The sequence below is a fragment of the Myotis yumanensis genome, unplaced genomic scaffold (assembly GCF_028538775.1).
Source record: "Myotis yumanensis isolate MYYU_CA2020_CCGP unplaced genomic scaffold, mMyoYum1.0.hap1 SCAF_15, whole genome shotgun sequence".
Classification (NCBI taxonomy): domain Eukaryota; kingdom Metazoa; phylum Chordata; class Mammalia; order Chiroptera; family Vespertilionidae; genus Myotis; species Myotis yumanensis.
In genome coordinates this window covers 4,123,279-4,140,909 of record NW_027223766.1, presented here as the reverse complement: position 1 = coordinate 4,140,909, position 17,631 = coordinate 4,123,279, and the positions used below count along the sequence as shown (strand labels likewise).

The window sequence follows — 17,631 nt, the reverse complement described above, 5'->3', positions numbered from 1 at the left end:
GCTCCGCATCCAGGCGGCGGCGCCAGCGGGGGCGGCAGTGACGGCGCAGAGGCGGCTGCGCTCCGGGCGGCCGGCGCGGCTCCGCTCCCGGCGCTGCCCGCCCCCCCCCCGCCCCCTCCCCGCCGGCGTGTGCGCGCGCGTGTGCTCGGCCCCGGGGCCCCTGCTCGTCTGCGCGCAGCGCCCAGCCCGCCTCCGGCCCCGCGCGGCTCCGTGGCGCCCGGCGGCCCGGCCCTCCCGCCTGCGAGGCAGCCTGGCTCCTGTCACGTGTCAGTATCCGAGGTCGAGATCCAGAGAAAAACGCGCTTCATTCCTCTCCCACCGCCATACTGTATTTTATACCAAATCTCATTTTTATTCCAACATTTTACTCCCGCTCGGTGAGTACCTTCTCAGTGGCATTCTTGTCCTATTCTTTTTTTTGTCCTTTTTTTGTTTTTTGTTTTTTTCTTCTTTTTTTCCAGTTCTTTGCTTATTGTTTGTATCTGGGAACGCTGGAGGAGATGGTTTCGAGCCTTTTCCTGAACCAAGTTTTTCTAGCAGGCGATGGGGCCGTGGACGCGGCGAGGTCCCGAGTCCGCGGCGACCGTGCTGCGGAGCGACTCCGGCGAGATGTGCAACTGGTTTTATGGAAAAAGCGATGTGAAGTGTGGTGCCTGTTTTTTCCTTTGTAAAAATATTTTAAAAGCATGTTTCTACCTCTTTTTTTTTTCGCCTATTCTTTTTCTGATAAGATTTTTGGATAGGTGGGATTTTACGCAGTGTTTACAAGTTTGTGGTTTTGCAATACGGGTACAAACCACTGAGCAGAGGCGTGCCTTTTCCATTTTCTTGGTGCCCTTTTTGGAGCCAGTGAGAACAAATTCGTTTTCCCCCGTTTTTGATAGCCATTGATAACGTGAAACTTTTCTTGCAGCTGGTTACTGGGATTATTTTTAAGCAAAATACTTTTTTTCCTCCTTTAAATTAACCATGACTTTTGCACATTTGACTTTTTTAAAACCCGAGATAATTTTATGATAGATATCCTGATATCTATATCTATATTATCCCTTCTTCCTGCCCCGCCGCTCCCCTTATATCAATTTTCAAATGATGGCAGTGGAAGGTTTTTCTGGAAAAAAAAATGAAGTGCGGTTTGGTTTCCTTGTCAACGGAGGATGAAGTGAACGGCTGAACAGCTCGCAGCGAGCAGGTACTTGGTCCCTTTGGAGGCGTTTCCCGGGTTAGCAATGGCAGCGCTGGTCCTGCGAGGACCTGTGTGTGTGTGTGTGTGTGTGTGTGTGTGTGTGTGTGTGTGTGTCTGCGCGCGCCCGCGGTGGGGACAGCCCTGCCAGGCGCCGGGGAGAGTCCCCTGCCTGCGATCCCTCCTGGATGTGCGCAAAACACAGTCCCTCCTCGGCTGCGCCCAGGTCTTCTCAGCGGCTGGCGGCTTCGGCGCCTTGGGCGGCGGCGGGCGGCGGCCGGGACTCAGCACGCCGGGCCCTGTAAGTTCTCGCAGGGCGAGGGCCCTGGGCTCTGCGCAGGCCGGCGGGCGACCCCTGGAAGTACCGGGAAGTGGGGAGGGAGCATCCAGGCAGCATCCTCCCAAGGGGCTGGCAGCCGGCCACAGGGCCAGGCGCTGGGGACCTTTCCAGATCCCAGAGGATGGCACCAGGCACCAGCCCAGGCGCGCGCTCAACTCCGGCTCCTCCTCTTTGCCAGGAGTAAACAAGGCGGGAGGTCTTTCCCAGCCTGGTTGCAGGTTCGGTTCCGAAGGGTATTGCTGTCTCAGGGCGGTGGTGTTTCCTTTCTCTGGTGTGCGCTTGGGTGCTAAGGACTTGCTGGTGTCTTCCAGGGAATGGGGACACAGTTACTTTCCATGATGCGCAATCGGGTATCATGTTGAGGATGAAACAGCTCGTATTAATGAGACCACTCCCCTAAGGTACAAAATTCCCCATTACTCGAGGTGTAAAGAAACATTGTTGACTCCTTATAGCCACCTGACAGTGGTGCCAAAGGCTTTCTCTTGAGAACCGGGCAGGACAGGTAGGGGCTGGTGATGGTGTTGCTTGTGTTGGTAGCAATGCGCAGTGTTGAGTGTAATCTGTGGAGTTTGTGGTAGTTTATGACTGTTCTGTTATTCGTTTCCAGTGTAAGACTTTTGGGAGATGAACCGGTTGGTATTAAAAAGCCTTTTCGGTACTAAACTGAGTGACAGAATCTGCTGGAAAGCTTGCTTTCCAAATAACTCTGCCGTATGTACTTTAAATCTTAAAATCTGGAGGGTGGCTGGTATTTAAATGACTTGCTTTTGCAGCCTTTATTTTCTTTTTCTAACAAGAAAAGCTCAGCTTAAATTTATCATGTGCATGTAATTTGTATTCTTTTAAAATGAAAAGAAAGCAAATGAAATAATGTTTTATCTCTCAGACTTAGTTTTCTTCTCTGTTATCTATAGACTTAAAAACTAATTCCAACACATGGAAGGGCCCATAACAAAGGGGTTAATGACACATGATGGATGGCCTTTTCAGGTCAATATTTCTCTAAGTTTTTAACCTGAGTTTGTGGAATGAAAGGTTTTATGCCTGTATTTCTTTACTCCTGGTGCTAATAGAGTTAAGAGTGCAAATGACCGTTTCTCTGGAGAAGATTGAAGTTTATTGAAATATCCAGAGTGCTGTATATTTCTTTATTCACCATGCACTGCCTCATCAGAGGTCAGTAGAAGTCACGATGCGAGCGGTGTTTGTGCTCCACGCAGCTATCTCTTAGGAAAGCCCTGTTGCATTGGTAGCAGGGAGACAGTTCATGTCCCGACTGTGGACGGCCACACTCGATACTGAAGCGTGGAGAACTGAGCCGTGCCTCGGATCCTAGGTGAAGCAAGCTTCCAGTGGTGACTTCTGTGCATATGTGCTGTGCCTGAGCACATGATGAAAATGTAGTCTTTCATCTGGTTTAAACAACTCACGAAAGCATTTTAAAAGCCACTTGCAACTTTCTGGTTTTCTAAATCATTTTTCTCATAAGCATGTGTGTAAGTAGAGATGCTCATTCATTTAAAAATGCGAGATAATGCATGTGTACAGTATTTTTTCACAGGTTGCATGCCCTGTAGATCCTTTAGTTCTTTGAACAGAGAGACCGAGTGGGAAGGAAACAACTTGGGTAGTCAAACCAGAACCTTCTCTGAGGCCGGTGCTGCCCTGTGTGTGTGTGTGTGTTGGGGGCGGGGGGGGGGGCGTGTGTCTCACAGCTGGGGCAGAGCTGAGTTGTACTGTATGATGCACCCCAATGAGATGAAAACCATCGGGGGAGGGAGATGTTCATAGGACTTTACCGTGGGAACACATGAGTGCCTGTGCTTTGACATCTGTAAGTAAAAATCATACCGAGAACCTGTGGCCGTCTTAGGTTTCCAGTGGACACTCATCATGCATTATACGATGTGCTTATGTTACACTGCTCTCTGTCACATGCAGATTTTGAGATTTCCTCCTCCGTGGATCATGTTGGTTGTTCTACAGCTATTGATACTGGCCACCTATTCTGTGAGTTCTTTGGTTTAAAATCTCTGAGTGCAGCCCCCTGTAGTTAGCACCGCCTACTGGCTTGTCATGGGAAACAACCCTGTTCTTTCATTCAGCAAGCAACCCACCCAGTGATTCTGGACAACTTAATCCTGCGGATAATTCCCAGCTGCTCACAGAAAGAGAGAAAATATATTTTGCAGGGAGAGAGGGCTTGGGAGGTGAAGGTGGGAGGCGAGGGAAAGGAAATGTAAATTAAAATGGCTGTTGGACCATTAACTGACCTCAAGTATTGTATCACCTCAATTTTGATAAAGAAATAATCAGAAACTTAAAGCAACTTGTTAAATGTCCTGGAAGTATAAAAATGTTCCAGGAACTCTTATGGCATGCCAAAATTTGCACTTAAAAAAAAATCCTGGATTACTGAATTAATTTCACAGTATCTGCCCCGTTCTTAACATTGCAGAGAAAGGAGACCCTCGTCGGAGTCCTGTCTAGAATGCCTGGTCTGTCCAGTGATTTTTAAATGAAGAAATGTTCATCATTAATAGTAAACATTTAGTTATTTCTTATGTGTATCCTTACATGGCTATAAGCAAGCAAGCAGCACGCTGATTTTTATCTTGGTAGGCATGAAGCTCAACTGCTTTTATATATAAGGGGGGAAAGTTTGAAACACACACTTACAAAGGCACTCATGTTTACAAATGATAAACTGCATCTTTTGAAAAGATGGTTGGTTTATTTTCTCTAATTTTTATGAAAGGTGAGTGGTTAAAAGAATTCTAATTTATGTAAACAAATAGTACCTTTAAAATATAAAAAGAATGGGATTGAAAGATAATACACATACATTTGATATACCAAAAATATATATATTGTCCTAGTTGAAAAAATTATACACTATGAGGGTAACTTTTCTTAAATAAAATAGCCATTTTTTGAGGCAGCTAGCTGAATTGAGGGGAAAAGCCCCGCGCCTGTTACAGTCAGAGAGCCTTCTGCTAGGGGCAGTGCGGTCTCCTTGCTCACTGCTTACTGGCAGCGTAAGCAACTAATTCTACTTGTGCATCCAAACAAACAAAACTCGACGTGGGGAGCAGAAGAGAACTGGATATTTAGGATTGTTTACATGATCAACAGAAAATTGAAGAAAATATTTCAATTACAATTTAATTTATTCTCCTCTCTGACTTTTAAACACTTTTATTTTAAAATAGTGATTAGCTGTGACAAAAACAAAACCAAACCACACTTATATCTTCACTTTTATCACATTGCCATTGAGTAAATCATATTTTGTGCATAAAAAACTGAGTTATTAATGGATTTTATTTTTAAACTACTTTGGCAGGCTCTGGAAAGTAATAAAAAACTAATTTTAAAAAATCTTCACTGATCCTAATATTGTTGTTACTGTTTCCTCATTGTTTATTAAAATCATTTGCTACTTACACTGACTTGCACAAATCTTTTTAAAATCCCATTTTTTATAATTCAGTGTGATTTAAAAAAAAATGTAATACATTTCTCTTCAGTAATTGACAATGGCAACATTACCATTCACATTAATGACAAAGGAGGCCAGTTACTTCCCCTACACCATGATTTTGAGAACAGTGACTGTTATATAAAATTTAACTAATAGCTAATTTCTGAATGGAACAAAACTAGCTACACATTTAGCAAGTCGAGTATGATGTAAATATTGTATTTTTTGCCATTCTCCTTTTTATTATTAAATTTTCCTGCAGAATACATATATCTAACCCAACTATTGCCAATTTTAGTAGTGTTGCTTATTCGCATAGCTTTTTATTTTGAAGAACATGTCGGGGAGTTTATTTTCTGTTGCTGCTCATTTGTTTTGTTAGACTTCTGTTAAATAGCAAATGTACATATGGAAAACAGATTTTGTGTTTTTCCAATGCTGCCCTAAATTTAAAGCTTTTGTTTCTCTGTTTTTACATTCTCTCGCTCTTTTTCGGGTCTGAATCCTGGAAAGGGTAGAGGTGTTGCTGCAGTGTTTTCTCAGCTCTCTTGGCCACAGAGAGGGCAGAGGGGGAACCGGAGTCGCTGGTTAGGATAAACGTCCTCTAGCCAGTCTGCCCTTGGAGGCCGCAGTGGGGCCAAGGCTTCCAGACGGACTCCTCGGACACGTGTAAGTTAACAGGAGGCAAAAGTACAGTAGGAGCATGGGCCCTGTCCTGTTCCCTGACAGGTGCCTTGGGCGTCACTAAGCACCCTCGTTCTAAAGAAACACTAGAGATTTATTTGCATAAGTCCATTCCATGCCCGGCCTGCATGGCTCGGTGGTAGAGTGTCCACCTCTGAACCAGGAGGTTGTGGTTCCCTACTGGTCAGGGCACATGCCTGGAGTGTGAGCTCGATCCCCAGTAGGGGGCGTGCAGGAGGCAACAGGTCAAGGATTCACTCTCATCATTGATGTTTCTATCTCTCCCTCTCCCTTTCTCTCTGAAATCAATAAAAATATAGTTTTAAAAATCCACTTCATAAAATTACACTTAACTCATTAATTAACATCCTCTTTTCTTAGAATTACACAGTGGAATATTTGGTCTAAACTTGAACAGTGGACATTAATTGCATTCATACACAATCCATGTGTTTGGGGGAAACATTTGTACACACTGGTAGCCACCTGCTTGATGATCACAGGCGCAACAGATTCAGGCCATTTGGAGGGTGTGAGCAGGCGGGGGGAGGGAAAGGCATTTCCTATGAAGTCTGGGGAGAGGAAAGCAAAGGACCAAGGTCGCCTGCTGTGCCACGTGGACGCACTTCCGTTTACGCTTCCTGTGAGTTGGTGCCATCATCACTATTTATATTTCCGAGGAGACCGGGACTGGGAGAGAGATGTCATGTACTCACAGCCTCACAGGAGGTCGAGGGACGAGTCACAGGGCTGTCTGAACTGACCTCGTGTTTGTTTTGTTTCTCTTAAAATAAAACAACTGCTCTTCATTTACTCTTCATCCATTATTTAAAATGACTGGATTTTGGCAGGTTTTCACATCTTCCCGGGAGGGGCCTGCACAGGGACGTTTGCAGGGGCCGTGGGTGCACCGTGGCCGGGGAGACAGATGGGTCCCTGCCCGCAGAGGCTGTGCAGAGGCCCGGGAAGCACTCCGCAAATATTTACTCGCCACACATGCACAGAATGTAATCTCCACTCTGGAAGTGTTTGCTGTTGATGTGGAAAATTAGTCTTTCGCACAAGGAAAGCGAACAGCCAATTCCTCCTATCGCGGCCGCTCTATAAATAGAGGTGTTTCTGTCTCCCCACATCTCACCGGCCTCACCTCCACCTCAGACTTCTCCAGGACACGTGCTTGGCTGTGCTGTTTTCCCAGCTCACTTTATCTGTTCCTTAATCAAATGAAACACACGTAACTACATGATACTATTTTAGCATGCTGTTTCCAATGGCCAGTTGAATGCGTGGAAACATATTTCATTATCGAATTGTTTCCTGGGAACTTGAGAAAGGGACTATTTTTCAATAAAGATTGGGCAGCGTAAACCACAGTGGAGGCCGGTGCGTGAGGGTTGGGAGATGACAGTGAGTCTGCAAGTCCACAAATCAGCGGGTGTGGAGGCCACGGCGGAGCGCTGAGATTTGGAATCTGAATCTCCTGAAATCAGTGGCGTAAAACAAAGAATATCTAGAAAACAAGAATATCTAGAGGAGAGCCTTTTGGTTGGGGTGGGAGAAGGGGTCAGTTTTGACATGTCACTCATTTGAATTCCGACATTGCCTCCTGGCTAAAACCACTGATATACCATTGACATCCAGGTCCAGAGCTGACAACAGGCAGTTGCTGGAAGGCAGTACAGAATCATCTGCATTGCATTTAGGAGGGAGGAGCTCACCTGAAGGCAACATTTTGGAAAACAGCATTTTTCTGAGTGGAGGTAGAAGAAGCCAGTTAAAGACAGAAAGCTAGCCACTGAATTAATTTTCAAGAGCGAGTTTCAGAATGTTCTGAGAAGGTTGGCATGATGGGTAGTTGCGAAGAGGTGGGCACCTCTTAGAGAGGAAGGAAAAGGAATCAGTTCATTCCTTAAGTAAATGTGTCCTCTGCTCAGCCCTGTGCTGGAGAAGCAAGCAGGTTGGGTGGAAACACCTCCCATCAGGAGCCGCCTCAGGCCCTCGCCCTGCCCTTGGCTCTCTCAGATAAGGGAGAGCTCAGAGGTTGAGGTGAAATGGTTTGGGGCCAGGGCCTTGGGGGATGTAGAAGATTCTATAGGAAGATTCCCATAAGGAGGAAGTTGACAACATTAACAAACCTTTGTGGTCACATTAGTCAGCACCATCGGGAGCAGCAGGGAGCAGCACGGACTCAGCAGTCTGTAATCTGAAGGGGACAGCAAACAAGGATGTTTACTTATTAGGACATTAGCCAGGCTGCAGATGTCAGGCTGGAGGGAGTATTTGTAGAAAAGCCAGGGCAGGGGCCAGGGCTGGGAAGACCACAGAGCCTATGAGGGAGGTGCAGGAAGGGGTGGTTTGGGTCAGAGGAGAATATTCTGTTTCCGGATTTTGAAAGTGGAGCAGAGTCTAATGAAGAACAAATTCTAGACTTTGGGAAGGCTCCTGGAGCTGAGAAGTCCATGTTGTGAAGGAAGCTGAGAGTTAAAGGGCAGTTTAGAGAAAGAGTTTTAAAAACCTGTCATAGGATGAGAGGGGGAAGGTAGAGAGAAAAAGTTGAAAACATGGACTGGAAGTTTCCATGACATTCCTGGAGTTTAGAACCAACTGCCCTAAGGAAGCTCCCAGCAGGTGTGCAGTAGCTGCTGTTGCTGCTAGTTCTGCTAGGGCGGGCCCCGCCCATTCCCACTGGCCGAGCACCCCTCTGGCCCCGGCTGACTGCTAAGCAAACGCTGGTCATATTGGGCCCCATCTTTGTAACACCCGGGAAGCATCTGTTGTTCTACCAGGTACCAATATCTGGGAGGAAATGAAGGACGAGACAGGGGCATGCCAACTGTTGTGCTGTGGGATGGCTGAGCGGAGATCTGGACCCCAGCCTGCGTCACCAAGCCCGAATGACACCCCTGCGCCTTGGTTAGAGATGGAGAAGCAGAGATGCTCAGCCTTGCGCATCACGGGGCAGGTCTAAGGAGACGCAGTGCTTCCCTTCCTGCTGCCAGAAGGCCCGTTCCTGTCCTCCTCAGATACTCCAGTCTTTTTGCGCTGGGCATAGTTGTAAACTTTTGAGAATTTCCTTATTCACCCATATGTTGGGAATCTGCGTTTTAGGAGATTTAAAAAGATGGGAAAGGAGACAAGACACTGGACCTCTCTCGGGAACCGAGTCTACTTGGGGAGGAAAGGTGCATGTGAGAAATGGCGGTGCATGGAGCCTTGCCAGCTAAGGAGAGGGGATCGCTTGTGGTTACGTAGAGCATGAGGCACTTGAAAACTCGTGACTGCGGTGCCTCTCCTCTCCAGTGACGTGCAAAGGTCCCGAGGTTGGGAGACTTGACAGTGTTCTCCTAACATTGTGTCCAAAGTCCAGAATACATGAGAGCAGATGGGGGCTGTGTGTGGCAGGAAAAGCGAAAGGGCCAAGGAAGAGGACAGACAACAAGATGTAGAGGTGGCTTCCTCAAGAAATCGGAGATGAACAGGAATGACAGGTTTTTGAAGAAAAAAGAGGTTGTCAGTAAAGAGGAATGAGTAATGGGACTGTGTGACTTTGTGTCACATTCATTTTATGGCGTAATATCGAGTCCATGGTTTGAGAGAATAAATTTTGTTTCAGAATATATTGAGACTACTCAAAATTACAAATAAAAATATTGTATTAGAAACTCTTAAAGACTGTAAAAACATAGAGCATGAGTTCAGGGTCTCTACGCTTTTAGATTTTTTATGTGGACAACAATGTACACTAGTCCCCCCTTATCCCTGAGCCATATGTTCCAAGACCCCCAGGGGATACCTGAAACTGTGGACAGTACCTAAATAGCATTCTCTTTCCTATGCATACATACCTATGGCACGGTTTAATTTATAAGTTAGGCACAGTGAGAGAGTAACGATAACCAATAATAAAATAGAACCATCGTAGCAATATACCCTCATTACCATTATGTGAATGGCTCTGGGCCACCGTTAATAAAGTAAGGGTGACTTGGACACAAGCACTGCGATGCCGTGGCAGGTGATCTGATGACTAGGACCCTGCTGGTGACTCTGGGCAGTGACCAGATAGGTGACTGGGCTGAGCATATACAGCGTGGAGGCAAGAGAGGGACAGGCCAGGCCACCATATGCAACTTTAAATCCTGTAGAAGACATTTAATAAGTAAACTGAAGCAGGTGACATCCATTTTCATAATGTTTCATGTAACCCAGTATCCTAAATGATCATTTCAACATGTAGTCGATTTAAATTAGTCTTTAAATATTCTACATTTTTTGTACTCAGCCTTGGAAACCCAGTTTGTATTTTACGTGGACAGCAGAACTAGCCTGGTTTTGAGAACTGGGTCGTCACGTGTGCTGGTGGCAGAGGGTTCAGAAGTTTCAGTGTGTGTCATTTTTAAATTCTTTTTGGCATCTCATTCCTTACTAGAAATTAGCCAAGATACATTTCTAAAATGCCCTCTGATTGTCGCAGTTTTAGCTTTCACTTTTTATTAAGAATTTAAACTGACATCCAGTGAAGTTCATTTTTTGCTAAAATGTGATCCAAAAATCCAGTCGGTTGGCTCAGCCGTGTTAAAATTTATCCAATAGTATTGCTTGAAAATGCGCCTTTACCACTCTGTGTGTCCTGAGAGCTTTTTGTGTGTGTGTGTGTGTATGTGTGTGTGTGTGTCGAGGGGAGGGGGCTCAGGTTCAGTCACAACAGCCTTTCTTTGATGTTGGGCATCTTCTCTGGCTGACAGGATGCGCGTTGACACTTCAGAATGTCTTCCAGGTGGTGGGCGCCCTCAGATAATCTCAGTAGACAGGGACTGACTGTGGCCACCACGGCTCCTGCCGGCCTAAGTGTCTCCGGGAGAAATGAACAGGATGAGGGAGACCGCAGGGCTGGAAGCCTTTGCTTGAAGCCCTGTCCTTTTCAGGAAGTGAGCACTGATCTGTTTGCGTTTAAATTGGGGGAACTTATAACCTAAAGTTTTTATATCTGCACACCTGCTCCAGCACATATGCAAGATATTAAAGGAGATGCCATCGCCGCTGTGACCTGGAGGGTTGACACTTCAATATTCCTTGATGTCCAGCGAAGTGTTGGACAACTAACCTAAATTCAATACATCTTTGGGGGGCAGGGTGGATGCCAGAAATAGCATTGCTTTTCTAAAACACTAAGTTGGCAATACAAAGAACAAAGGAAAAACCTGTGACTTCAAGGCAGTGTGTGTGTGTGTGTGTGTGTGTGTGTGTATCTGTCTTAAATAGTGTGGTCTGAGAGGAGGAAGAAATAGCAAATGATACATTCTAAATAATTTGGCAATCCCATGATGCACAGGGCATGTCTGTTAGGGCTGCCACAACACAATGCTGCTGCCAGGACAGCAGACTTTTCCTTTCTTATGGTTTTGGAGGCCAGAAGTCCAAGGTTGAGGTGTCGGTAGGATGTGCAGAGGCCTCTGTCCTTGGCTCGCGGTGGCTGCTTCCTGCTGAGGTCTCATGTGGCCTTTCTTCTGCGTGCACATCCTTGGTGTCACCATCTCCCCTTGGATCAGGGCCCACACATATGACCTCATTTACCCCAAGTACCTATTCACGGGCCCATCTCCAAACCTAGGCACATGCTGAACTGTTGGAGTCAGGACTTGAACATGCGAATCAGGGGGAACACAGTTCAGGCTGTAAAGGGTGTGGACTAGGTTGAGCCCCTTCGGAAATATTCCATGAATGGTGAATGGGTCACAGTGCCGGCTATTAAGGCGTTTGCAGTGCTGGGTGGGACAGGGTGAAACATGTGTGGCATGAGTGTGTGGGTGGCCTGGATGTGACTCTGGCCTTGCTCACGTACCTAAAATCAGGTGAGCTCCTTGGAGTAGCTGGGAGTGTGCTCTTGACTCAGTCGCTCAATAGCTACTCACTTTAAGAGGGCACTTTTCATATTAGAAGAAGTAATTATTTCATCAGGACTACATACGTGAGACACTGGAGATACCGTTCAGTGGGCAGGCGTGATAAAGGGTTGAATTAATGGCGTAAACGTTCAATCAGAGAATGGTAAGAATGGAGCGTTTCAAGTGAGGCCTTTAGGGTGTCGGTGGGTGCTCTGGGGCAAGGTCAGGGATGAGGAGGAGCTTGGAAGGACCTCCAAGGGGTGTTGACATGAGCTGGTGGAGATGAATATGGAGGAACCTGGGAGGAAGGCCGGGCGGGCAGTGATAGCGTTTATGTTCTAGCAGCTGTGCCCGACGTCAGGGGGTCCAAGCGAGGAAACCCATGCGCATTGTATGGTTCTGGGGAAGCTGATCAAGAACAAGTTGCAATTTACCATGTAAAAAGTTTATCAATACATTTAATTTGTTAGCCTATTGTGGGGATGGAAGATTTTAGCAACAGAATCCTGTTAGCTCTTAGTAAATATAGATCAAGATTGTATTGGCTGCATGAAGCTCCCACTCCTTTGAGACTTATGCAGTGTTCTGTTTTGATTTCAGATTGGAGATTCTGGCTGTGCCCTGTGCACACCCGCATAATAATAATAAATGGAAGTTTTAGAAATATTGCAATTATATCACCTTCTCCCCCAAAAGCTGTGCATACAAGATATTATTAGGAGACTATTTGTCAGAAGGTGTCTTTTGTTTGTTTGTTTTTTAATCTTTATTGTTGAAAGTATTACATATGTCCCATTTTTCCCCCACTGACCTTATCCAGCCCACCCCTGCCCTCTGCCCCCCTGCCCCAGGCCCTCACCACCCTACTGTCTGTGTCCATGGGTCATGCATATGTGCATGCAAGGTCTTTGGTTGATGACCTCTCACCCACCCTCCCTCCCGCGCCTTCCCTCTGAGATTCGCCACTCTGTCCCATGCTTCCAATCTCTGGATCCTTTTGACATTCCCTGATGCCCCACAATTAGCGTGCAGATTTCAGAGCTCACTTACTGCTGACAGCAGCACAGAACTGGGCACGGGGGGAGTCTCCTTCCAGTGGCACTCGTGGCCCAGGCTCCATCTGTGCAGCCTCCGCTTTCTGTCAGGGAGTGGACAAAGCACATCCCTCCAACCAGACGGGTCTGGTCTCCAGTCCTGGCTTGCGTGCTGACCTCAGGAAACTGCCTTTGTCATCGGGAAAATGGGGACCTGACCGTAACTCCTTTGACAACACCCTCCCCCCCTGCAGTGTTTTCAACCAGTGACGGCGTCTGTCTCTTCATTCAGTGTCCCTCCATCTGAGGTAGAGTCACTTGGGAGGTTATCAGGCATCTCAGTGCCCTGGCCACACTGTGACCACAGTCTAAGACTCAGATCCCTGGGGGTTTAAGGTGGCCCTTGGAATTCTATATTTTACACTTTGCCCTTTAAAGCCGCTATTGGGATGGGCACCAATCCTGTAATCCCATCAGGTAGCTCAAGACATTACAGAGTAGATCAAGCATTTGGTGTGGTGCTCCAGCACTTTGCCACCCCAACTCTGTGTGTCTGTGTGTATATGCCAGTGTGGGTTTCAATATAATGACCATTTCAAGATTGGCAGCTACCCTTGTTTGTACAATATGATGCTTCTATGTATTTCTTATTTGGTTTTGGTTGACAACTTATATGTTATTACTCAGAATTAATCAGCTAATTTTCTCATATGGCCAAACCCCCACACAGGTATTATTATTATTATTATTATTATTTTTAATCCTCACCAGAGGAGGATATTTCTTCCATTGATTTCTAGAGAGAGCAGAAGGGGGGGGGGGGAGAGAGAGTGGAGAAAGAGAGAGAGAGAGAGAGTGAGAGACATTGACATGAGAGACACATCAATTGGTTATTTCCCACACCTGTCCTCACTGGGGCTGGGGAACCTGCAACCAAGGTATGTGCCCTTGACCTGGAATCGAAGCCTGGATCCTTCAGTCCTTGGGTGGACGCTGTAACCACTGAGCACACCAGCTAGGGCAAAGCCATTACTAAAGAAGAGAGGTGTCCACATCAGTAGAATGAGTGTGTCTCTGGGGCCAACCACTTGGGATTGACAACACACTTCTCAGGGTAGATATTTCCATTTAAAAAATCAGCCTCACTTCCTTGTATTCAGTCTAGTTTTATAGACTCAGAATTATACAAGCTTAAGCATAAATATACATATATGATGTGCATATATACATACATGGATGTGTACATATGTATAGTTATATAAACAATTCAGAAGACAAATGTATGCACATATAAATTTTCAATCACTTACATTATCTTCCCAGCATCTCCACATTGACAGTGGAGCCTTTAAGTCTTTTTTTAAAAATATATTTTATTGATTTTTTACAGAGAGGAAGGGAGAGGGATAGAAAGTTAGAAACATCGACGAGAGAGAAACATCGATCAGCTGCCTCCTGCACACCCCCCACTGGGGATGTGCCTTCAACCAAGGTACACGCCCTTGACCGGAATCGAACCTGGGACCTTTCAGTCCACAGGCCGACGCTCTATCCACTGAGCCAAACCGGTTACGGCAAGCCTTTAAGTCTTGATGTGGCATTTTGGTGCATCACCCATGTGACTCAGCACTTTGCAGGCTTCTCAGAATGGGTTTTTTCAGCAGCGTCCTGACATCCTGCAAGGCTTCCTTGGTGCAGGGACCACGTGGCTGCTTGTCTTTTCCATCAGTGGCTCAACCACAGGAACTGGGTGTCATTAGCCTCCAAAAGCTACAAGAAGGCTACTGTGATGTAAACAAAACTCCTGCAGTCACAAGGCCCAGGGAGACATGAGTGTAGCTCACCTGCCTTTCCCACCACCAGGCAGGAAAAGGGGAACCGTTCACATAAACTGGGCTTGGTTTTGGTCGTTGGCAGAATCCAAGCCTTAAGCTCATGGGCCGCTAAGAGTGTACTTCATTACTTCATCACTTCATCGTCTGCTGACCGTTTCTATTACATTTTATTCTCACACACTTAAAAGGAGTATTATGCTGAGTGAAACAAGCCAGTCAGAGAAAGACAAGTATCACATGATCTCACTCATTTGTGGAATCGAATGAACAAATCAGACAAACAAAACAGATCCAGAGACATGGAAGCATGGAACAGACTAACAGATCTCAGAAGGAAGTGGGGGAGAGATTAACCAAAGAACTTATATGCATAACCCATGGACACAGACAGTAGTGCGGTGGGCTTTGGCCGGAGGGAGGGAGGGGCTTTGGGAAGGAGGAGGTCAACTGAGGGAGAGAAGGGGACACCTGTAATACTTTTAAAAAGGAGACTGTACTGATCCTGCTGGAAAGAGAGACATGCGCACTTGGTCATTCGGGCGAGGTCCCGCCCATCACAGCAGGCAGCCTCGTGCCCCTGAGGTTCGGCAGGCACAGCCCCTGGACGAGGACATGTCACTGATGTCGCTGGAGCGAGGAACCTGCCCTTGTGTGTGCTGCTCCAAAGTTGCTTTTTGCCTCGCTGCGTCTCCCCTGTCCACGGTCACCAAGGAGCATCCGTACAATTCCCAGCACCTGCTGTGCGCCAGGCCTTCCATGGTCACTGAGTGGGTCCACAGGGCCCCTGAAAGGTTGACCCTTATTATCCCCATTTTACAGATGGTGGACCTGCTGCCCGTCACTCAGCAGGTGGCAGCGCAGATCTGCACCTGTGCCTGTCTGAGTGGCTGCCTGGTCTCTCACTCCCACAACACACTGTCCATCCTCACCGCCTGGGCTCCTGAAGACCCCCAGAGAGTTCCCGGAGCCCCTGAGTCAATTCTCTAACAACTCGTCTTGATTTGAAATTCACAGCAACTGGCTTCCCAGCCACAGCTTGGACTGGGGCCTAAATGGTCTATTGAGCGCATAACTGACGGTAGGACAGCCGTCTTCTCCATCAAGCTCCTGAATAGTGATGTAATTAGACCAGTGCCGACTTCCTCCAGCGATGTTTTCGTCGTCTGGTGATTAGATTACAATGTCAATGATTAGCAGCCATCGTTTCCCCACTCTAAACAATAAGAAACTCTCTCTTCTGAGTTTGAATATGGCTGTGGGGTTAATCCAGTAACTGCCTGCACCTTGACCCAGAATTATGTACTGACGGGCGGTGGTGAATCCATGAAATTCAGGAACAGGCTTTGTGGGCAGACACCAAGACTTCGATGATTTGATACAGCGTGTGTGTGAGTGTTCGCACCAGTCAGAAGCCTGTGGAAGTATATTTAGAATTCTTGGAGCTGAAGAACCATCTCAAGCAAAAAAAGAAAAAAACAACTATGGGGACAGTATAATCAAATAAAAATATTATCAAAACATATTTAGGACTTGTCTTTTGCCAGCTGTCTTCTAAACAGACAGTGCACGCCGTCTCGGTGAGGCAACTGAGCTTCAGGGAAGGGAAGCCCAGCTCACAGCGGCAAAGCAGGGCTGCAGCTCAGGCGCTTGCTTTCCAGATTCCATGTTTTATTAAAAAAACAACAAAACCAGCTTTCTGGAGCTATCATGGACTTACAAAAAATGTATGCATTTAGTGTGTAAGCCTGCTCTTTGGATAGAGGAGTGTGTTAGGAAATGATTGGCTCAATCAGCTAACTCACACCCCCGGAGCTCTGTGCTCTCAGCACCGTGGAGTCCGTCTCGGAAAACCTGCTGTGGCTACAAATGTGGTTCTGAGTAGAAACTGCAGATTTAATTTACACGCGGATTTCCAGTGAGGAGGTGAATCACTCTGCTTGTAAATTTGAATACAAATGATATTTTCCACGAATTGGTGTTTCCTGACGAATAAACGTAAGTTTAACCTCTTGCACATTGTGTGTTTACAGGAGAGATGCGGCCCTGGCCTCCTCTCCCGCCCTGACGGGACTGCCGGCTTCCGGTTCTCTCTGTTGTACAGACTCTGGAGCCTTTCCAGGGCAGGAGTTGATGTGCTTCTCCCAGCCCCTCCGTGCTGTGGAAGCAGCCTTCATTTTCCAGATCTGCTTCTAGAGAAATTAATCACAGGGCCATATAGTGAGCAGCACACAGTCAGGAGCGATGGCTCTGAGCTGAGAATGGGAACACGCATTGGGTCTCCAGACAGGCAATGCGATTGCATCACATCAGTGGTGATGACGTAGTTCAAGACTTCAGGGAACAAGGTTTCTGGTTTCCATAGTGATGTGCGGAGCTGCAGGTGGGCAGGTGGCAGAAGGAGGTGCGGGAGATGTGACTGCACACACAGGCATGTTCCCTTTCAAAACAAGGCATTTTAGTTTCCAGAAATAGGCCCTATGAAGGTACAGATATGTGCTTGGAAAAGATTTGTCATCTCTCAAACAGGCTTTTCTTCCACCGTCTTTTCATATTTTGAAATAATTTTTGGCCATTTGTATCATGATCAAGTTCACAAGAGATTTCGTATATAAGAGAAGTGACATTGCAGTAGTAACTAAGTAATGACATTGAGTTCTCCATTTATTTCAGTTTACCAAACAAAGTAGATTTCTTTTAACCTCTAGAAATTACTTTTTACAGCATACCTCAGGAATTACCTTTGTTCCCTGTCCTTATTTTCTGGTTTGTTCTCAGAATCCTATACAATAAAAGGCTAGAATGCAAATCGACCGAACAGCAGAATGACCGGTCGCTATGATGCGCACTGATCACCAGGGGGCAGATGCTGAACACAGGAGCTGCCCCCTGGTGGTCATTGCGCCAGAAGCTAGGCTTACGGCTGGGAGCCTCTCACGCCTCCACAGCAGCGCTAAGGATGTCCAACTGATGGCTTAGGCCCGGGAGTGGGCCTAAACCATCAATCGGACATCCTCCAAGGGCTCCCAGACTGCAAGAGGGTGCAGGCTGGGCTGAGGGGACGCACCCCCACATCCCCTGAGTGCATGAATTTTGTGCACTGGGCCTCTAGTATGTAGAGATATAATTGGTAACTGCCTTATTGTTTTGAAAGTAAATTTCTGCATGTAATAACAAGTTATTTTA

The 17,631-nt window shown here is 46.6% G+C and overlaps 1 protein-coding gene across 6 annotated transcripts in view; it reads left to right on the top strand.

The window, feature by feature from the left end:
- Positions 1 to 288: 288 nt before the first annotated feature.
- The window catches only part of RALYL (RALY RNA binding protein like), a 560,777-nt gene continuing 543,434 nt past the window's right edge, over positions 289 to 17,631 (top strand). Inside the window, exons 1-2 of one of the 6 annotated variants that reach the window (XM_070392021.1) lie at positions 289 to 377; positions 1,100 to 1,192. Coding sequence is in view for 1 of the 6 variants with exons in the window: in XM_070392018.1 (XP_070248119.1) it covers positions 16,404 to 16,443 (40 nt within the window). In the remaining 5 variants the exon portion in view is untranslated. Of the gene's footprint in view, positions 378 to 540; positions 1,193 to 1,348; positions 1,485 to 1,903; positions 1,925 to 16,374; positions 16,444 to 17,631 lie in introns of those variants that run through there. The other 5 variants (XM_070392019.1, XM_070392020.1, XM_070392022.1 and 2 more) reach the window with 5 other exon arrangements.